General features: G+C 47.6%; 2 protein-coding genes and 2 long non-coding RNA genes across 5 annotated transcripts; 2 read left to right on the top strand and 2 right to left on the bottom strand.

Moving 5' to 3' along the window:
- Positions 1-66: 66 nt before the first annotated feature.
- Positions 67-3943, bottom strand: BAX (BCL2 associated X, apoptosis regulator). 2 transcript variants are annotated; one of them, XM_033127591.1, is made up of 6 exons: positions 3828-3943; positions 3212-3263; positions 2973-3122; positions 2437-2572; positions 746-850; positions 67-337 (listed from the first exon to the last, which is right to left on the bottom strand). In XM_033127591.1, exons 1-6 carry the CDS (start codon positions 3859-3861, stop codon positions 233-235), a joined length of 582 nt encoding a protein of 193 aa, XP_032983482.1. In that variant the 5' UTR covers positions 3862-3943; the 3' UTR covers positions 67-232. The 2 variants fall into 2 exon arrangements, with proteins under 2 accessions (XP_032983482.1, XP_032983483.1); XM_033127592.1 differs by lacking the exon at positions 3212-3263 and having other exon boundaries at positions 72-337; positions 3828-3929.
- Positions 3919-7689, top strand: LOC117034550 (uncharacterized). Its single transcript, XR_004425110.1, has 3 exons — positions 3919-4064; positions 4223-4344; positions 5528-7689. It is a non-coding gene; the product is annotated as an uncharacterized LOC117034550 (long non-coding RNA).
- Positions 7690-9519: 1830 nt separating this feature from the next.
- Positions 9520-16720, bottom strand: DHDH (dihydrodiol dehydrogenase). Its single transcript, XM_033127590.1, has 7 exons — positions 16557-16720; positions 16007-16118; positions 15202-15365; positions 12818-13070; positions 10858-10982; positions 9902-10055; positions 9520-9667 (listed from the first exon to the last, which is right to left on the bottom strand). The coding sequence occupies exons 1-7, from the start codon at positions 16644-16646 to the stop codon at positions 9558-9560; spliced, it is 1008 nt and encodes a 335-aa protein (XP_032983481.1). The 5' UTR covers positions 16647-16720; the 3' UTR covers positions 9520-9557.
- Positions 16721-16864: 144 nt separating this feature from the next.
- On the top strand, positions 16865-18273 carry LOC117035022 (uncharacterized). Its single transcript, XR_004425155.1, has 2 exons — positions 16865-16964; positions 17084-18273. It is a non-coding gene; the product is annotated as an uncharacterized LOC117035022 (long non-coding RNA).
- Positions 18274-22302: the final 4029 nt, after the last annotated feature.

Raw genomic sequence — 22302 nt, 5'->3', positions numbered from 1 at the left:
GTCAGCACATGAAGCCTGATCTCTTGCAACAGCCAGGGAGTGGGCCCAGTGACTCAGACTCTGAAGTGTGGCCCAAAAGGTTTATTGCCCCCCCCTCCAGACCACTCCTCCCTATCCCACCCCCAATAATTACAAAAGTAAGAAAAATGCCCTTGGCCCCCCAATCCCCACCCCTCCCAGAAAAAAGCCATAATTTATGCAGAAAAGACATAGTCCAAGGCAGCTGGTGGCCTCAGCCCATCTTCTTCCAGATGGTGAGTGATGCAGTGAGTACTCCAGCCACAAAGATGGTCACTGTCTGCCACGTGGGTGTCCCAAAGTAGGAGAGGAGGCCGTCCTGGGGACAGGGACATCAGTCACTTCAGCAATTTAGCCATGGACCAGTACATGAGGAACAGGGAGGGTCAGAGGGTATGAGTAGCATGAGACTGAGACTAGTGGGTACTAAAGAGTTGGAATCAAAGGGTTATCAAAAAGCTTGACGGATTCCATAGGAAGTGGAGGCACCAGGGAAGGCAGAAGGTACTAGTCGGACCAGGGGTCATTGGGAGGTCAGAGGTCACCAGGAGGTCAGAGGTCACAGGGAGGTCAGCAAGTACCAGATTAATCCGGTTGATCAGACATGTAAGGAAATGTATTACAGACCACATCTGATGATCCGAAAATGGGGAGGGGGCGCACCACTGGAGGGCTCAGGAAGACCCAGGGGACCCAGAGGAGTACAGGAGGGAGTTAGGGGCCTCACCCAACCACCCTGGTCCTGGATCCAGCCCAGCAGCCGCTCTCGAAGGAAGTCCAGTGTCCAGCCCATGATGGTCTTTATCAGCTCGGGCACTTTGGTGCACAGGGCCTGTGGGGAGTGGGGTAGGCCTTAGGGACTAAGCCTTGTCCCCACTGCCTTTGGATAGTGGCCCCAAACCTCCTTTCTCAACTCTTTGCCTCCCCTCCTGCCCACTCTGCATTCTCTTCCAATCATAATGAGCTTCATACATTGCAAACTGGATCTTGTCACTGTCAACTGCCCTGCTCACAATCTTTCCATGGCTCCCCAGTACCCCTGGGATAAAGACCAAAAGGCATAGCTTGGCCCACAAGGCCCTGTGGGAAGGCTCTGACTTAATAGCAATCCAATTTATGGCTGCTTTTCTGTGCCTCATTGACCTTTTATATCTTCATTCACACCAAACCAGTCTCTGCCCTTAGGACCTCTGCACATGCTGATTCTTCAGCCTAAACAGGCCTCAACCAAACGAATTTTCATTCATCCCTTAAAATTCGGGTCTAATGTCACTTCCCCAGAGACGGCTCTTCTGACTTTCAGACCTGGTGTGACCCGACATCCCCCAAAGCCATGACCTGCCCACCAACTCCCTGAACTTCCCTTTCCCACCCTTTATTGGCTGCTTCTCCCTTCCTGCTGTCCCCAACTCCATACGCAGCCCCACCATCACCCTGATTGCTGTCCCCCTCACCTGCAATATTCAACCCCCAACATTCAGTTCAATCTTGTAAACCCATCAAGAAATCTACTTCCCACTTCCGCTGCTACCACCTGAGTCCAGGTTAGTCATCGTTTGCAGGGACTTTTATAGGTGCCCCCTCACCAGCTTCTTAGCTTTTGCCCTTGTGCCCCATAATCCCTTTTTCTACCCACAATGGCCAGAACAATTTGTTGGGCTTCCCCACTGCCCATATTTTATCATAAGAAGCTTCAGAGAGAAAAGTTAAAAGAATTTCAGTTAACAGCCTTATACCTGCAACCTAGATTCTACAATTAACATTTTGCTAGACTTGCTAGAATAATCTTTCAAATTCATAAATCAGGTCACCTCAATTTCCTGTTTAAAACCAGCCAATCACTCCCATCTCACTCACAGTAAAGCTGAAGTCTTTACAGTGGCCCACAAGACCCCTCCAATCTTCCTCATCTCCCATCCTTTCCCCCTCTTGTGGGGGAAATGAGGGCATCCTCATTGCCCTCGACACACCAGGCCTGGTCCTACCTCAGGGCCTTTGCACTTGCTGTGCCTGCTACCAGATGCCTTTTTCCGCAGTCCTCATATATCACTGCATCTTTCTTGTCTTTCCAGCTTTGGCTTTAATGTCTCTTCCTCTTAAAAGCCTTTCCTAATAACTTTACACAATCACATCACCTTAGCTTAGTTCTCAGCACTCGTCATTCGACGTGAGCTCCATGAGAGTGGGAACCTAGCCAGCTGTTTGGTGCTGCATCCTGGGTGCCAAGCACAGGCCAGGCACACAGTAGGCCCAATAAATGTATGTTGAATGAGTAAATGAATAAAGTAGCAGAAAAGTGGCCCATAGCTGTCTCTCTCCATTGCCTCTGTGTTGCCACAGGGGTTGATCTCACGACTCCCAAGTCCCAGTAGGTCTGAGGGGCAGTCTCCCTGGGCTCACTGCCCTGCAGCTGCCCACCTTGAGCACCAGTTTGCTGGCAAAGTAGAAAAGAGCGACAACCCGGCCCCAGTTGAAGTTGCCATCGGAAAACATTTCAGACGCCACTCGGAAAAAGACCTCGCGGGGGGAGTCTGTGTCCACAGCTGCAATCATCCTGCAGGAAAGAGGAAAGCCAGTGCTGGGGAGGAAGGATCAGGGAGGGTGTGGAAACTCTGGTATCCACCCCATAGTAAAGATAAGGAAACTGAGGCCCAAGCCACACTGAAATGAAAGGCCAGAGGCCAATATGGGGGAAAGGGACAAGATGGACATTTAGGAAAGTGGAGAAAATGACTCCCTGAAGGAGAGTTTCAAGATCCTAGGGGAGAGGTGGGCTGGGTGTAGACAGTGCTGAGTTGAGTGGTGAGGCCCTGGACCCCTGAAGGAAATGGGGGCTATGAGCCCGGACTCCATGCTTTAGGGGAAGATGAGGTTGGGAGCTGAGACTCCTGCGTGATGAGGAGCAAGGGGACCAATGGACCAGTAGCTGGACTCTTGGGTCCCGGGGGCCGCACCTCTGCAGCTCGATGTTACTATCCAGTTCATCTCCGATGCGCTTGAGACAATCGCTCAGCTTCTTGGTGGATGCATCTTGGGGCAACCTGGGCTCCATAGCCAGCTCGGGTGTCTCTCCCCCCATTCGCCCTGCTCGATCCTGGATGAAACTAGAGTGGGAATGGAGGGGTGGGGTGCAGAATCAGAATGAGGCATCACTCCTCAAATCTGCTCCACAATAATCAGACCTCAAACTCACCCCTGAAGTAAAAGGGCCCCTGTCTTCATGATCTGCTCAGAGCTGGTGGGCCCTAGAGGAGAAAGGAGGGAAGAGGTGCCTGGACTCTTGGGCCCTAGGACTCCCGGGGAACTGGCGTGGTTCATGATCCCCGAGGGAGGACAATGCTAGGGGGCCCTGGATTTCTGAGTCCCTGTTAGATGAAGTGACTGGGGACCCGGACAGTTGAGTCCCTAATGGAGAAAGAGGCGGGGAGCTTAGGCCTGTATCACATTCTTCCATAAACGAGACTGAGGGAACACTTAAAGCATCCTGGCCTGAGGGGGCAGAGGGGAGACCCGCCCCTCCCACCAGGAAGTGGTGCCGGCGACAAGCCCGGGCTTGCCCGGGGGCTTGGATTCTGGGGTCTGCAGCTTCTCGGGGGTCCCAGCGCGCCAGGCAGGAAGGGGTCGGGGGGCGAGGGCCAGAGAGCCGGGGAACCTCGGGGAAGGAGGGCGCTGGAGGCTGGCAGCGCCCGATCGGGGACTTTCTGACCCGGAGTGCTTGGAGATCGCACGGCCCCAGACCGGCAGGCGAGATCGTGGGGCCAGCCGGCAAGGGACTCGCCCTCCTCCCGCCCGTCTGCCTCCCGCCTCACCCCCGTCTCTGGGTTGCTCCCCGGACCCGTCCATCACCGCCGCTCCCGCCGCCGCCTCTCGCCGGGTCTACCCCGGCGGCTGCAGCACGCCCCCGGTCACGTGAGCGTTCCGCGGAGGATGCGTCATCTCACGTGACCGCCCCGCAAAATGGCCGCCGCGGGCCGCTGCCCCGCAGGGCCATCCGGTCACACAACCGTACCTGCCTCGCTTGCTTGGGAAGGCTCGGTCCCTATCATGTAAGTATCCAATCTGTACTTCTCTTTACGAACTGGTCGCGCCGCCATTCCACCGGCCACCCATTCAATCGCAGCTATAACTTTTTCTTTCAATGTACGATTTATTTAAGAATGGTCTAGCTATAACTTTCATTCATTCATTCTTGCAATACTTTCAGAAGTTTCAGGTGGGCCTTGAGACCTCCCAGGGCAGAAGAAACATCCAGTGCACATCAGGGAGGAACAGCAGAAGCCAAAAATAGCATTCATTGAGGCAGGACGTTTCCAGTGACTAAAGCCAGTAAGTGTTTATGCGTGTTTGTGTGAGTATAAAAGGAATCTGAAGTTCAAAAAGTGGCAAAACTAATAAGTGGTGATAGATTGGCAGGGTATGTTCAGGATGGAGACCCAAAAGAGGCTCCCACGCTGCCTGAAAATGTGTTGATCTGGGTGGTGATTACTTGGGTATACTCATTTTAAGAATTCATCGAACTGTACACATAAGATGTGTACTTTATGAAAATTATTGTATCTCCTTTTAAAAAAAAATAAGAAAAAAGAACTCTGATTAGAAAAATAGTCTGGGGTCAGGTGATCAAGAGAAGGGATCAATGTCCCAAAGGTGACTGGCAATTGAAGATTATAGGTGTCCCAGTCCATCAGCCTAACATCACCAGGAACTTAGTCTGATAAAGTCAAGTTTATTGACTCACTGCAGTGATGGAGCCCACACAACAGAGAAAGCACAGAACATCTTGACAAACAAGGAAAGAGTTGTAGAATTTGGAGGAAGGGTAGAGTTTAGGTGATAATTAAACGATAGGCTTAAAGCAAAGTGGGTCAATATCAAGTATGAACTGTGAATAAGAACCAGGGTCCTGTATCCTTGGAAACTACAAGATGAATGTAGATGTGGAGTATTGGGTCCAGAAACCCTGTGAATCCTGTACCTGGGTTGGAAATCAAGGTTGGTACTCTGTATGAAATAAGTAGATCCTATAGGCAAGAGTGGGATGTTTCGTGTTTACTGATGGAATTTCCAACACTATGATTTTAGAAAACAAAGTTTCTCCTTAAAAAAGCATGTCCTTGGGAGAAATGGTGTTTCCTATCGACTCTGAAGCTGGCTTTATCTGTGGTTATTTGTAGCCCTCCCTCTACCTCTGTTACAGAGAAGGAAAGAAAGGGTTTTTAATGCAGCCACCGACCTCTAAACAGTACAGCTGTTGAGTAGAGGGGAGAAGACTTTTCAGATAATTCTGAAGTCAAAATTGTTTAAATAATAAAGATGCTATATTGGAACTGTGAAGCCCATCTCCAACATGGGCCCCGGTGATTCTCACTTCCAGGTGTTCATACCTCTCCCATACTGAATAGGACTGACTAAGGTGACCAATTGTGGAAATGACGAAGTGTAACTTCCAAGGTTAGGTCATAAAAGTCACTGCAGTTTCTGCCTTGCTCTCTCTTGAATCCCTTTAAAGGAAGCAGACACCATCTTGTAAGGACACTCAAGTAGTCGTCCTCTGAAGAAACCCATGTGTCACAGAATCAAGCAAGTCCTTCAGCCTTATGAATGCGCCACTTTGGAAGCACATGCTCCAGCCCCAGTCAAGCCTTCAGGTGACAGATGTCCCCACCAACATCCTGATGGCACCCTCATGAGAGATCCTAAGCCAGAACCACCCAGCTAAGCCACTCATGGATTTCTTCCAATCCTCGGAAATTGTGTGAGATAATAAATGTTTATTGTTGCTTTAAGCTGCTAAGTTTGGGGACAATTTGTTACACAGCAACAGATAACTAATACACCTAGGATAATTATGGCATATGTACACATGAGGAAATCAGAGCCCAGAAAGGGAGATAGATTTGCCAAAGTTGTACACTTCTCATGGGTGCTCGAGGTCTCCAGCTTGACAGCTGTGGCATTTGAACGTGGCTTTCTTACTCAGCCCCACTCACAGGCCTCAGCCTCCTGTCCCTCAGCCCATCCTCTACATGGACTTAGAAAGATCTTGCTAGACTCAGAGCTGACCCTAGCCCTGCCTTGCTCAGTGCCCTCCTATGGCTCACTGGTAATAATAAATCTCTTACCCAGTATCATAAGTAGAGTGTGCTCTTTATTGTATATTCAAAGAGAAAAGAGATAAAATGGTATTTTGACTCTTCTAACAAATAAAAATACAGTGTACAGATATTTTAGAGTTATAGATCCCTTGCAAGATGTAAGTTATAGGTGGTGGCATCTGGATTTGGCTTAGCCAGGTCATCTGCTCCACATGCTCTAACAAGGCTATAAAAAAGGTGTGTTGGCTGGGTTCTGGTCTCATTTGAAGGCTCAACTGGGGAAGGATGCATTTCTAAGCACACTTATGTAGTTGTTGGGAAGATTCAGTTCCTTGAGAGATGTTGGAATGATGGCCTCAGCTCCTTGCTGGCTGTTGGCCACAGACTATCCTCAGTTCTTTGCTATGGGACCTCTTCACAGGGCAGCTCACAACCTGGCAGCTGGCTTCATCAAAGTGAGCAAGCAGGACTGAAGTCACAGTCTATTATAACCTAGTCTTGGAAGGGACATATCATCACTTTTGCCATTAGCAGCAGGTCACTAGATCCAGCACACTCAACAGGAGAATACAAAAGGATGTGAATACCAGGAGATGAAAGTCACTGAGAGCCATTTTAGAAACTGATTACCACGCCAGGTAAGGAAGAACCCTTTGCACACTGAGGAAGGGCAACAAAAGAGATAAATAACTGATGTTGTGGACACTAAGTTATTCAGGGGCAGAGGGCCCTGGTGGCTGACCTAGGAAAGTTTCTGGGGTAGCGGACAATGGGTAGGATTTAGGGGTTCCAGTTCTGCTTAGACTTCTTAAAAATGAATCCATCTTTCACATTGTAAAACTTCTGAGACCTGTTTATCTGGTTAGCTATTGCCGTGTAGGAAATCAGCCTAGAACTGAAACAACAGTCGTTTTATTGGCTTAAAACAAAAGTCATTTTATTATATTCCATAGGCCTGTGGGTAATGACATTGGAAAAAATTTAGTTGGGGTCCAATTGGGACCTGATCAAACATCTCTCTATTTTCTTGGAGCCTCACGACTTTCCATATGGTTTCCTTGTGTGGGCTAGTTTGGGCTTCCTCACAGTTTGGTGGCTTCAGGGCAGCTGAACTCCTTGCATGATGGCTGAAGATTTCAGGAGTATTTTAGCTAACAAGTAATTGCACTGCCTTTCCTGACCTAACCTCAGAAGTTATGCAGCATCACTTCTAGTGTGTTACAATGGCTACAAGTGAGTCATGAGCCCACTCAGTTTCAAAGAAAGGGGAATTAGACTCTTCATCTTAATGGGGGAAATGAGAGGAGACAGGAGATCTCTTTGGAAAATATAAGGTGGCACACCAGTTCAGCTGCTTTAGCAAAGGCTAATAGAACAGTGGCTTGCTTAAGCAACAAAGAAGTTTATTTCCCTTTCATGTAGCAGTCCAAGAGTATGCAATCCCAAGAGATATTAACAGTGAGTAAAGTTCCACAGTGTTTGTTAATTTTATGTGTGCAGATATTTGGCCTAACATTATTCTGGGTATTTCTGGGAGGGTGTTTTCAGTCCAGATTAACATTTTTGTTTTATTTTTAAATCAACAGACAGTAAAGCAGATTGCTTTCCCAAATGTGTGTGGGCCTCATCCAATCAGTTGAAGGCCTATATAGAACAAAAATGCTGACTCTCCTCCAAGAAAGAAAAAATTCTTCATGCCTGACTGCCTGAGAACTAGGATGTCAGCTTTCTTCCTGCCTTAGACTCACACTGAAACACAGGTTGTTTCTAGGTCTCTAGCTGTTGGCCTTCAGACAAGAATGACACCATCAGCTTTCCTGATACTCAGGCTTTTGGACTTGAACTGGAACTAAACATCAGCTCTCGAATCTCCAGTTTGCCAACCTACCCTGCAGATCTTGGGGCGTATCTACCTCCATGATCACATCTTTCTTCTATCATAGCTGTGGCTCCACCATCCACAACACATGGCTTCTATCTCATAGTATAGGATGGTCACACCACAGCCCAACACATCTTCACTCTAGTAGCAGGGAGAGGTTGAAAGGGAGGCCATGCTCCTTGCCTTTGAAGGCCATAACTCAGACAATACACACCCCATTGGCCAGAAGCTATTCTCATGGCAAGAAACTAGTTGCAAGGGAGCCTCAGAGATGTAGTCTTTAGCTGTGCAGCCATATGGCCAGTGAAACTCCCCTATCGTAGGTTATTAATGATTATTAAGGGGACATCTAGCCATTTCTGCCACACAAAAGATTGAAACCCAGCAAACAAAGGGTTGACACCAATGTGGTGATAGCTCAATGATGTGCAATGGAACTTAGAATACCAAACAACAGAAACTCATTTGATTGATGTCCACTCTTTGTATTCTGAAATTTCTGCCAAACTGCTTATGTGCTCAAAGAGAGAGTTAGTAGTGTTGTAAACCCACTATACCCATTTTTATCTGCTGGACCTGGTGCAATTGAACTTCTTGGAGTGGATCGTTGAGGTCATGTGACTAGTTTTGCCCAAGAAATTGTAAGAGGTTATGAATGTCATTTCTGTGTCAGATCACTTACATATTGGTATAAGAGCTGCCAGGGTATTCTTTCCTTGGCCACAGTTGACTGGCAGGACTCCGGACTGTAGTAACTCTGTTAGCCTGGGTCCCAGACATATACAGACCAGAACCCTCAGCCAATATATAACATGAGTGAGAAAAAAATCTTGTTATGCTAAGCTGAGATTTGGGGTTGTTTCTTACTGCAGCATAACCTAACCTATATTCACTATAGAAAATATGAAAGTTAGATCTTGCTTAGAGCACAAAGTTCACCCTAATTGGCTGACCAAGCACTTACATATAGCCCTCCTCCAAATGCTTGTGATTTGGATGGAAATAACCTTAGCCCTGCTACACAGAGGGATATATGACCCAGGCTTAGCCAATAAGGCCACTGAAACACTTATGAAGGCAAATACCTCCTTTCCTGTTGAAATGACTCTGCACCTTAATGGAGGCCTGGAGCTTCTGGAGGTCAATATGGAAAAGGCCCGATCTCAAACTGAAAGGCCATCAGCTAACATTTACTGAGAACCTACTGTGTGCTAGGGGCTCTTCACATACCATCCCATTTAATCCTCACCAGAAGGTGGTTAGTACTATATCTCCCCTTTACTGATGAGGAGACAAAGGCAGAAAGAGGCTGGGGAGAGTGTAGTTAGGGACACCTCCTACCCACACACTTCCCTGCCCAAGGTCACACAGGCAAACTGTGCATCTGCCTATAGGTGCAGGAGCTTATGGGAAATGTGGTCCTGACCCCACCTTCCTTCCCACCTCCTTCCACCACATTTATTCTCTAGTGATACCTTTGATGGTGGGCTCTCTAGCTCCCACCAAACCACCACGGACAAGGTCTCTGTGGAAACCATGTCTTTATTTATTCAAAGCATACATCAGCATTTGTCTTGGGGAAAGGTGACTCCAATGGCCTTCCTCACCTCCTCAAGGATGTCAGCCAGGAGCTCACTTTCCGCCAGGGGAATCACAGGACTTTCCTTCAGGCCTGGGGGAAAGTGCAGTTAGGGAACCCTCCTACTCACACCCAAGACACCAAAAGAACTATAATTCCCAGAATCCCATGAGGCACAGTAATACATTCAGGCAAATGGTGCCCCAGGGTGTCTTGGGAAATGTAGTTCTACACAGCTGCTTAAGCAGCTGGTGGGAAGGAGTCCGTCCATCTCCCTTACCAGGCTTGCCCTGCCACCCCCCACCCCACTATCCTCCACATCCTTACCCTTTCTCAGGCACTCTCGGACATGCCTGGCCTCATAACTCATGCCTGCTCCGTTTGTAAAATTGAACTCCTTGCTTGAGGCTGGGGGCAGCGGGAACTCCTTATGCTCCCCTTTCACCACCAGCTCTGTTGGGCACCAGCAGGGGTCGAGGATCTGGGGGAAGATAAAAGGTGGCCCTATTGCCTTCACCAACAGGGTTGCTGGGGGCTCCTGTCTGTTGATGCTCACCTGGTGGCTAAGAGTTGGCTGCCCTCCATCCTCAGGGAGGCTTGGGTCCCCACCCCCATCCCTGGTTGCTGGGGGTTTGTTCCTTACCAACACAGTTGTCACACTAGAAGTCTGCTTATTCTACTCCCTGGGGGCAAATCCCTCTCTAAACTGAGGCTTGGGGCTTATCTTCCCACCTGTGTGAATCCCCTTTTTGAGGAGACTTAAGACAATCCACCAGCAGCTTCTTCCAGTAGGAGACTTTTTTTTTTTTTCAGCCCCAGTACCCTGGGAAGCCTAAATTATTCCCATACTCTGGTCTAGGCCAAAATGGAAATACAGAGATGCAGCCAGGGTAAGGTCCACATTCTTCTGCTAAGAGTAGGATTTCTTTCTAGCAGTGGCCCCAGGAAGCCCACTGGAGCTGTTCTTATGTGAGTCCCAGATCCTATCTTGGAAGCAATTCCAAAGGTCACCACTGCCCTCTAAGCATAGTTGATAAGAACTGATTTCTCCTTAGACCTAAGGATTTTTGACAGACCAATAGGCTAACCCTCAGGAAGGAGCCCAGAGGTCCAAACCTCATTTCATGGCCTGGTGGTTGAGGATGGATTCCTTAGCAACGGTGTGGAAAAAGGCTGGTTCAGCCCATATCCAGCTGCAACAGCCATAGCTGACCCTCTCCTGTTACTAAGGGCCACGGTTCCCAGTCCTTGGGCCTGTCCCAGCTTGGCCAGTGGTACCTCACCTGCGCCATGCCCTTGGTACCGCTCACAAAGGCCGTGTTGGAGAGCTGGGCAGTGATGCTGCAGGTGAAGCTGCCGTGGACCCCTCCTGGGTACTGGAGTAGCACAGTGACTGTGTCATCCACACCTGGGAGGAAACAGGACGGGCAAGCCTAGCCGCAAATCCGGCCTGTGGAACCTCAGAAAGAGACCTTGTCTCTAATACCACAATGAAAAAGAATGAAGCACTGAGCCATGCTATGACATGGATGAACCCTGAAAACACTTATGCTAAGCGAAAGAAGCTGGACACAAAAGGTCACATATTGCAGGATTCCATTTGTGTGAAATGTCTAATATTTGGCAAATCCATAAAGTCAGAAAGTAAATTAGTGGTTGCTTAGGGCTTGGGGGTTTGGGAGAATTGGGTGCGATTTTTTGTTTGTGTTATTTTTTCAGTAATGAAAATATTCTAAAATTGACTATGGTGTTAAATGCACAACTCTCTGAATACACTAAAGCCATGGAATTACATACTTGAAATGAATAAATTATGTGGTATGTGAATTGTAGTTCAGTAAACTGTTACTAATATAAATAAATAAATAAATGCTAAAACAAAATTAGAGACTTCTCTTTAAAATAAAAAATTAAAGAGACCTCTCTGAGCTTTAGTTTCCTCCTCTGTAAATACCTGTTGTATAGGTAGGTGTGTGAGAATCCATTTCCTCATCTCTAAAATGGGAATAATAGAACCTGCCTTATAGGGTGGTTATAAATATTATATTAAATGATGTAAAATGCACAAAGCACTTAGGGATCTATTTAGATCACAATAAGCGATAGACGAGTGTTAATTAAAAATTAAATACAGCATGTAAAGTACTAGCCTGGTTCTGGGACACACCAGGCATGCAGTGGATGGAGGAACCTATTGACCGAGTTTCTCAGTTTCCTCATCTGTAAAATGGGGACAACGGTAATATGTCTACCTCAAGGAGATATCTGTAATAACCCTAATGCACTGGAAGCATTTAATAAGTGCGATCTGTTGTTAGAGCTACTATTTAGCCTGGAAATCGGCCAGATATTAGACTGAGACAGTTTTTCCAAAGTGTGATCTTCAACCCAGCTATGTTTTTCCTGGCTATGTATTGCCTTCTGTGGTACTGTTTGCAAAGATGGCTGCAGGAAACCTCATTTATCAATGAGTGTCCCTTTGCAATATGACTTTGTAGCTCCTTCCACCCAGAGGTACAGTCTATTTTGGCCATTTCTGAAATCTGAGCTGGATTTGGGCCATTGGAACAGTAGCAAATACATTGGGGCCTGCCTTGTTTTTGCTGCATCCAGAATTCTGAGACCATGATGTGAATGAGCCCGAGCTAGCCAGCTGGAGAAGCCATGTGCAGGAGAATCAATTCTCCCCAGACAACAGCCAACACCCATAAGACATAAGTGAGGCCATCCTAGACCATCCAGCTGCAGTGTCATAGCCAGCTGATGGCTGCTACATGGGTAAGACCAGCAGAAGAACCACCCAAGCTGAGCCCCACCCAAATTGCCAATCCACAAAATCACAAGTGAATGCGCAATCATTATCAGAGGTTGATAAATTCTGGGTTAGTTTGTTATGCAGCAAAGGCTAACTGAGACAACTTCAAAGAATAATAATTGTTTATATTTATTAACTACTTAATTTGCCTCAACAGTTACTTCATTAAGTCCTTATGACAACCCTATTATTGACATTTTACCAGTAACTAAGACTCAGAAAGGTTGAGTCTCTTGGCTAAGATTGCACAGCAAAGTCCCAGGACAAAGTCCCACACTCTCAACTTGGAACCTCTTTGATTTCCTGCAGGAAGTTCCTCCAGCTGTCTAATTTGATTTTTATAGGCAAGGACACTTATTCCCAGCTCAGTGCATCCAGTTAGAGAAGATCACTCTTATCACCATCATACAGTCCATAATAGACTGTACCTGTTTCATGGCGCCTTCCCACGGCTGAAATCTTCTCAGGCTTCTGCCCACCGAAGACCATGGAGATGAACTGGATGCAGTAGATGCCAATATCCAGCAGGCCACCGCCAGCCTGGGCCCAGTCCACAGCCCGTGGTACGTGGGTGAGGTTCTTCCCAAATTCTGCCCGAGCCACCCGAAGGTCCCCCAGCGTTCCCTGGGCCAGAGCAGACCTCAGAGCCTCTACAGCAGGAAAGAATCGAGTCCAGATGGCCTGCAGACCACAGAGGGAAGAAAGCAGGACAAAGAAAGGGAAGGAAAGGGTCAAGACTCAGGAGTTAACCACCCAGGTCTTCTCCCTTCTTGGGCCCATACTTGAGAGGGTACCTGCTGGTCCGCAGTCTAACAAAAACCCTCTCCCTTCTTTCCATAGCCCGTCAGTCTCCAAGCTGTGTCCTGCCCCTGACTCTCTGCCCTCTCCCCTCCTTTCCACACCCACGTCCCTGACTCTGGCCTTGTTCTTTCTCATCTATACCATTACCCCAGCCTCCCAATTTTATGGGCTGAATTGTGTCCCCACCAAATTCATGTTGAGGTCCTAACCCTCCAGTACCTCCCGATATGAGTGTATTTGGAGATGGGGATTTTAAAGAGGTAATAGTTAAAATGAGGTCATTAGGGTGGCCCTAACCCAATAGGTTAGATTAGTGTCCTTGTAAGAAGAGGAAATTAGGACACAAACCTGCACAGAGGGAAGACCATGTGAAGGCAAAGGGAGAAGATGGCCATCTACAAGCCAAGGGGAGAAACCCTTCAGTAGAAACCAACCTTGCTGATGCCTTGATCTCAGACTTCTAGCCTCCAGAAGTGTAAGATGATAAATCTCCGTTGTTTAAGCCACCCAGTCTGTGCTGGTGTTTGTTATGTCAGACCTAGCAAACTATTACATCCAGTCTCTCTCTAGTCCACCTCCCACATGGCCCCAGAGGGCTCTTTGCTTCTCCGAGAGCTCACCCACCCAGTCACGCCTGCCCAATCCCCTTGTATGGCTCCCCAACACCTAATATCAGCTTCCATATTTTGGGCATGTGTTACGGACAAGACACTGTGTACAAGCTCTGCATAATGAACCCTTCCAACATCCCTGCCAGGTAGCTATCATTATATCCATTTCATAGATGAGAAAACTGAGGCTCATTGGAGTCAAATTATTTGCCCAAGATCACAGAGCTAGGAACTGAAAAGTGGAGTCTAGAGGCCTCTAAAGCCAGAAGTCTTGACCTGTCCAAGATCAAGTTCATACTAAATACATGAAATCTACCCATTCTTGCTTTCTTTCAGTCTTACCCCTGCTTTCCCCTTCTGGCCTATTTATCTGTGCAATTTACTTTTCCTTTAAGGCTTGGGTCAATCCCTACCTGCAGAAAAACTTTGACTGTTCCCTAGACTGGGTGGGGCCTCTGTGCTCTGTCAACTGTCCACAAAAGTCCACGCAGCTGAGCACTGGGGTTGCCCATTTCCGTGACTACAGCAGACCTTGAGCTCCTTGAAAACAGAGCCTGTCATACGTTATGAGTCCCCAGTTCCTAGGGTTGGATCTGGTACTAAGTAGGTGGCAATAAAAAGGAAGAAGCAATAAACTCACAGAATGTTGGCATTAACAAGGTACAGGGAGAACCACAAGGCACTGAGTAAACATGTTGGATCTTCACTATCTACTTCTTGGGCACGTGGACTTTGCGGACAGGGAAGCTCAGCAATGTTGGGCATACGACAGCGAGATAGGACACGGTGAAGTGAGAGGCAGCTATTGCAACTCCTGGCAGAACCTACAGCAAGATATTTAAGAATCAATACTCCTTAACATGAAAATAGCTTCCAGGGGCCACTTGGTGGCAGTATCTGTTGCCCTCTGGCGACCATGTTAATTATTGGCAATCTGCAAGATGTCAAAGGCTCCTTCAGATAGCCAAGTTTGATAAGGGCCAAAACAAAGCCTGCTTCACCTTGAGGGCTGGTAGGGGCTTCCTTGGTCCTCCTGACCTCCCTCGCTGGAAATCCACCCAAACTAAGCCCACTGCCATTTTCGGCCACTTTCACTAAAGTGAAAAGGCTGACAAAGGCTCCTTCTTTTTCTAAAAGGCTGACAAAGGCTCCTTCTGGCGGCCGCGTTTGCTAAGAGCCAAAAGCAGTGGCTCCCACCCATGAATGATGTTGCTAGTAGATTCCATGGCACAGCTCAACTCCATCCTGGTAAACGCACCAACCTCAGTTCATTCTGTGGTCATCTTAACTGTTGGCAAATCCTTCCCTTGTGTTCCTCCGAAAAATGTCCACTGGCCACCGTTTTTTAGGAATGGCAACAAGCGCTACATTGGATATTGGAAGGAATCCTCCAGCCTCACCTCCATAAGGAAGAGGCCTCGGGATCGGGCCTCGGCGACCATTTCGTGCACTTCCGCGGCGGTCACCCCCATGGGTTTCTCGCACAGGACAGCCTTGCCCGCTGCCAGGCACAGCAACACTGCGGCCTTGTGCTGGGGGTGCTGGGTGCCAATGTAGGCCACCTCTAGTGTGGGAATAAGGAGGTCAAGAGATCAGAAGCCCCGCCCATCCCAGAACCTCTGGGCCCCGCTTCCAGCATCCCAGGAACCAGGCTCCCCGCAACCAGGGACCAAGTCCTACCACAGTGGTCAAACCCTAGTCTCCCATGAGGAAGGAGCTAATCATTCTCCATCATCACTCTTTTCTCAGGTCGTTTTAGCCCTCCGAAATTACATTAAATCATTTAATCCCCACAACACTACCAAGAGGGAGATACTATTATTTTGCCTGTTTTACAAATAAAATTGACAAGAGCAAGCAGAAGAGGAAAATGCCAATTCAGGCAGCCTGACTCCAAAGCCAGGCTCTTGTCCAACTATATAGCCTGCCTCGCCATCCAGTCCACTCTGGAACACAGAAGCCCGGGCCACAGGACATATTTAAAGCCCCAACCGGCTCCCTGAGAAATTCAAGCCCGCTTTCACCGCGAGGCCTGGCTGCTAAACGCAATTTCACACTAGATAGTTAATCACAGACCAAACCCGTTCCTACAGCTCCACCTCCCAGCCCGAGGTCATTCCAGAAGCCCAACCCCAAGGAAATTGCATCTCCTAAGAAGCACCTGGAAGCAGCGCCCCGGTGGCCCCTGTGGCCCTCGTCACTCACCCACATTTGGGTCCTTGGCCAGCTCCTCATAGGACCCGTAGGCCTTGGGAATGTCGTGTTTCCGTGCAAACTCCTTCGCCCGGCTTAGGTCTCGGGCTGCTACTGCCACCACCTGGAGGGGCGCCAGGGTCAGACTTGAGGGGCTGAGGCAGGCACAGGAGACAGGTAGATAGGAGGAAGGTGACGGAGAAGGCGCCAGGATAAGCAGAAATTACATCCCCTAAGACAGGGAAGGGAAAAAGGTCCTAGGGGAGGAGGTGACCGGAGGCCGGACATTTGGGTCTTGGGAAAGAGATCTGAGGCGAGCAATTATTACATCCCCTACTATCTAAATTTCTTCTCTTCACAGCAGCTCAGATCAGGACCCTCCCAAACCTTAGGGAACTCGTGTTTATACGATGGAAGAGGAGAAAGGAGTGAGTAGGGAATTAGAGGTTGTTTCAATGCCTTGGGGACTCGGAAGTCTGGAACCCTAACCCCCTCGACCCTCAGACCCAGGAGTCCCAGCCCCCCGCCTGCTCTTCCCCAGGATTCCGGAGGGAGGGCGGACCTGGTGCTCGGAGGGAGGCAGCTTTCGCAGCACCGTCGTGAAGTCGCTGGAGATAAGGCCGACTGACACGATGCCCCAGCGAAGCGCCATCCCCGAAACGCAGGGTTCCAAAGCCCTGCTACTTTCCCTTCGGTGAGGAATTAAAGCCGCGATGCTTGGCCAATCCGGGGGCGTGGTCCTTTCTCCGCCCCCATCGACCTTACGCTGCTTCTCATTGGCTACCGTGCGTCCCAGAAACACTTTCGCCCCCTCTGCACCCTTCTAACCACGTGACATAGGGGAAAGGTTTTCTTTTCTTAACTTCGACCCTTGGGGTCATCCGTTCCATTTCCTCCTTCTCTCCATTCTTTTGCTCAGGAAGTCGCTCACCTTTAGGAATTGTCCAGAAAGACGATAGTAATAGCAAAGGTAATTACTAATGTTAATAGAACTCGCTATGGCCCAGCCCCCCAGCTCCACGCTTTCCTTTCCTCATCCCTAATTTCTCGCCATGGACCTGTGCACTAGCTTCTGTTTGCCATTTGCAGAGAGAGAAACAGACGCAATGAGGCTTGGTCGTTTTTTTCGAGGTCTCACAGCCAGGATATGAAGACCTGCAAATTGGTTGCCTCCAAAGACCACAGTTTTTGAAACCAGACTGGAATGCTTCTGGAGAACCCTGGAGCCAGGCTGGCATGTTCCAAACCCTTCCTGGCCACTTCTTGGCTGTATCGCTTCGCATCAGGGGTTTCCCTCTCTGAGCCTCACCTGTCTATTCTGGAAAATGGATGTCAGATAGCATCTACTCACAGAGTTAAGAGGATTAACTGAGCTCTGGGGTCTAGTATGTGAAATATAGTACATGATTACTCTAAGTCAAAAGGCAAAGTGCTGACTAACTTCACCCACAGTGAATTAATCCGTTTCTCTTCCCTTGTAGACATTTAATTAAGACCTGAATTTCCCATGCGGACTCACAAGTTCCAAGCTCACACAAACTGCTGAATAAAAATATTAATGGGTTGCACTGAGTACACAATATCTCTACTGTGAAGAAAAAGGAAAAAAAAAGAATTAAAAATGTAGAAGCTCCTGGGTATTTACTGTTCACACAAAAACCTGCACACAAATGTTCATAGCAGCTTTATCCGTAATAGCACAAAGCTGAAACAATCTGAATATCCTTTAAGCAGCCAGTGGATAAACAAACTGGTATATAAATACAATGAAATACTACTCAGCAATAAGAAGGAATGAACAATTGATACAAGCAACAAATTGAAAGGATCTCAAGGGTATTATGCTGAATGAAAAAAACCCAATTTCAAAGGGTGGCATAGTGTATGATTCCATTTGTATCATATTCTCGAAGTGGCAAAGTTATAGTGATAGAGCACAGGCCAGCCACCGCTGGTTCGAGTTTGGGGGAGGGTGCAGTTATTTAGGGGGTAACACAAGAGAGTGTCTTTCTGGGGATGGAACCATTCTGTATCCTGATTGTGGCAATGGATATGCAAATCTTTACATTTGATAAAATTTCTTAGAACTTAGAAGTACTGATTAAACCCCAATCAGGTCTGTAACTAATTAAATAATGTAGCACTATCAATCCCTGGTTTCAACAATATACCACAAGATATCATCACTGGGGAAAAACTGGGTGTAGGATACAAAGGAACTCTGTTCTATTTTTTGTAACTTCTTAAATTATTTCAGAATAAAAAGATGTAATTCAAAATTGTTGGCAGTGAATTTGTGTTCCCAGATAAACCATTTTTGCAGTATCTGGTAAAGTAGAAAATGGTTTAGTGATTTCTATCCTGAGTAGAAGATACGTACTGTTGAGAAACTCTCAGAGTTGTGCCCGAGAGGATGTGTAAAAACATTTATTCCGGCATTGGGTTTGAGAGCTCAAAATTGTGAACAACCATGAGTAGAACAGTGGCAAATAAACTGTGTAAATTCTAATGACAGAATACTAGTAGCCAAGAAAATGGAAGGACTAGCTCCAAACCTTGTTGACCTGGCATCTCAAACCTTGGAGAAAAAAAAAAATTCAAGTGACATCATAGGGGTACAGTCCCTTCATATGAACTGTAAAAGCATGTTAAAGAGGACTCTATTATTTATAGATATACTACTGGTTAATAAAGAACTGGAAACATGGGAATGAAAAACTCCAAGTTCAAGGTAGTGGTTTCCCCTGGAGTCAGGAAGAGGGTGATGTGATAGGGGAAGAGCCATAGGGGCTTCAACGTTATTTGTAACATTTTATATCTTAAGAAAAGAAATCTGAAGCAATTACGGCACTATGTTAAGGCTTGGCAAATCTGGGCAGTGTGTCAGGGTGTTTGTAATGTTCTCTGTATGTTTTTATTCGTCTGCGAACCTATTCCACAAAGCTCTTATACAGGGCTATCTTTGCCTGCCTCTGTTCTAAAGGCTTTCTGGATATTAACTCATGTAATCCTCACAGCCACCATCTGTTGTGTTATTAGCCCCATTTTTACAGATGAGGAAACTGAGGCACCCAAGTGATCAAGAATCTTGCCCGAAATTGCACATCAAGCAAATAGGAGAGCCGGGATTACAACTCAACCTGTGTGGCCCAAGTCCACACACTGACTGTGTGTGCTGTATTTGATTTAATTTACAATTAAGTAAGGAAAATCATTGACCTGGAATCCTTGGTCAGCAGGTCAGGTACCTTCCATCCCTGGGAGACAAACCACGGGGTAAAGCACAAGACAGAGTTTCTGGGACCCAGCGTGAGATCCAGGAAACAGAGGGCATAGGCCGTGAAGTGGAATTTTATGGCCTCAGAGGGTCAGCGAATATTCCTTGATGTCTTCTGGCAAGGGCTGCTTGACTGGGTCTCAGCTTGCTGCACTGTGGGACTGTATTCCGAGAAAAACACCTGTTTCCTAACTCTTGCTCTCTTTATAAAACAAGCAAAACAATGTGGCAAATCCAGTCTGAACCTGGGTGCCGAATTGGGTGAATTTGGGTGCCAGCACTTTCCAGGACTTGCTGGCAATACCATTTAGAAACCTTGGAGGAAGTTGAGATCAGGGTGAGAGGAGAAGGCCCTGTCTTGGCCAGCTCACAGCCAGGAATTCCCGAAAAAGCCTCCAGGGTCATTCAACACACTGTCCTCCCAATGGAACACAAATACCGGAGGTACCAAGAAAATGTATACACATTTTAAGCAAGGAAAAAGCTATTAAAATTTTAATACTCAATATATACAGATAACAAAAGATGAATACAAGTCACGTTTGACTTCTGCAATTACAAGAGGTGCTCAAAGTGGTTCCCATCAGCATCCAGACACTTCTGATTATGGCGAACTACTGCTTGAGCAACGTTGACCAAAGTGTCCACAGGTATACATTTTTTTGGTACCCCCAGTATTTATTGACTATATGATCTGTGCCAGGTCCTGGGGACACTACAGAAACAAGACAGATGCTTTCTCTGTCATGCAGCTATCAGTCCAGTGGGGATGATGGTGTAGGGAACAGTGGCAGAGGGAACAGCATGAGCACGGGCACATAGGTGGGAAACAGCTAGGTCTGTTCTACGAACTGAAAAAAGGCCAGCATGGCTGAAGGGAAAAAAAAGATGGAAGGTGAGTGTGATGACAGATGGGGCTGGGGAAGCAGGCAGGGGAGAAGTCATGAAGGGCTTAAGGAGGACACTGGAAGGTGTACAGCAGGAACAGCAGGGACAAAGATCTAATTTAGACAGCTTCTTGTTGTGGAGCCCACCAGTGTCACGACTCACATATTTAACAAACAATTTTACTCTTCACTTGGCCCTGTGCTGGGTGATACTGGGGACCCAGAGAAGAAACTCACCCACTTCCTGCCCCCCTTTGGTGGGGGGAACAGACACGGTCTGTGATAGGTGTAATAATGCCCCTTTCCCAAAGATGTCCACATCCAAATCACAAGATCCTGTGAGTATGGGACCTTACATGGTGAAACGGGCTTTGCAGCTATGACTAAGTTAAGGATCTTGACATGGGGAGATGATCCTGGATTATCTGGTGGTCTCCATGTAACAACAAGGGTCTTTTTTTAAAAAACATTTTTTATGTTCCCCCCCCGCCCATCTTCCACCTCCCCCCACGACCCCCCACTCCGGTTCAAGCCGTTGTTTCTCAGTCTAGCTGTGTAGGACACAGTCCCTGGCCCATGGTATTATGAGCCTTGTGGTCCCCCCTGCCCCCCACACCCCAGGCAGTCGGTCGCCGGTCGGCTTCTCACAGAAGCTCTCGCTGGCTGCCGGCCACTCACACTGGCCACCAGCCACTCATGGTGGCACAGGGTAGCCCGAGGCAGCACAGCAGCCCTTGGCAGTCCTGGCCGACCTCCAGCCTGCTCACGGCAGCCCAGCTCCAGGGAGAGCTGTTGTTCAAAATCTTAGCTGTAGAGGGCGCAGCTCACCGGCACATGTGGGAATCAAACCAGCGACCTCCGTATTAGGAGCCCGGCGCTCCAACCATCAGAGCCTCAGGGTCGGTCCACAACAAGGGTTTTTATAAAAGGAAGTCAGGGGGATGAGAGTCAGAGGAGATGTGACCACAGAAAACAGCAAGAGAGAGATTGGAAGATGCTATGCTGTAGCTTTGAAGCTGCAGGAAGGGGCCACGGGCCAAGGGATGCAGGTGATCTCTAGAAGGCACAAAAGCAAGGAAACATTCTCCCTTAGAGCCTCCAAAAGGAATACAGCCCTGCAGACACCTTGATTTTTAACCTAATAAGACCCATTTTGTACTTCTGACCTCTAGAACTGCAAGATAATGAATTTGTGTTTTAAGCTATTAAGTTTGTGATACTTTGTTGTAGCAACAATAAGAAGCAAATACACAGCTCCAGACCATCGCAATCCTGGGTGATATATGCCAGAAGGGTGGAAATTCTAGTTAGTATAGGGACTGGGGAACAGGGAAGGCTGGGCAGCTTGGGAAATGATCAAACTGCATCTTGAAAGATTTTGATGGAGGTTTTCCAGGCATAGGAGAGACGGCCTTCCAGACAGAGGAATCAATGCATACAAAAGAAAGTTGGAGCCATTCAGAAGTGAAAGCCTGGGGCCCAGGGTGGGAGAGGGGGACTAGGGAGACATGAATCAAGAGGGGTCAACTGGGTCATTTGTGAAGGGTCAGAGAGCTCACCCTGCGCGCAGTGGGGTGTGAAGGAGTGGGGGAAAGGAGGTGATGAGCAGGGTCATAATCAAGCGTTAGAAAAACACCTGTGCAATTGAAAGGCACACAGAAACTGTCAACCATGCAAAGCGAGGGAGGACCGTGTGCCAGAAAGAGAGCATAGCATTTATTCATTAACTCATTGGTTCACCAGGATTTTTGGAGCGTAGATTCAGGGCCAAAAAGAACGATGCACGATGCCTCAGAGTGTGGACTTTGGATCCAGCCTGCCAGGGTTCAAATCCCAGCTCTGCCACTTATTGGCTGTGGGACCACAGGCAAGTGACATGGCTTCTCTTATTTGCCTCATTTGTAAAATGGGGGCAATGATGGTAATTACCTCACAGAGGTTCTGTGAGGATAAAATGAATTGTTATTTATAACATATAATGTGCTCACGATGGCACCTGCCACATTCTCTGTGCTACAGAACAGGTAGTGTATATCAGTGCATGTTAGTTTCCCATTGCTGCTGTAAGAAACTACGACCACCAGTAGCCGTAGTACTGATACTATGAGTATTAATTGTCTGAATACTATGAATATTAATTGTCT

This window comes from Rhinolophus ferrumequinum, chromosome 15, assembly GCF_004115265.2.
Source record: "Rhinolophus ferrumequinum isolate MPI-CBG mRhiFer1 chromosome 15, mRhiFer1_v1.p, whole genome shotgun sequence".
Taxonomy (NCBI): domain Eukaryota; kingdom Metazoa; phylum Chordata; class Mammalia; order Chiroptera; family Rhinolophidae; genus Rhinolophus; species Rhinolophus ferrumequinum.
Note: the sequence above shows the minus strand (reverse complement) of the source record. Positions and strands in the feature narration are given on the sequence as shown.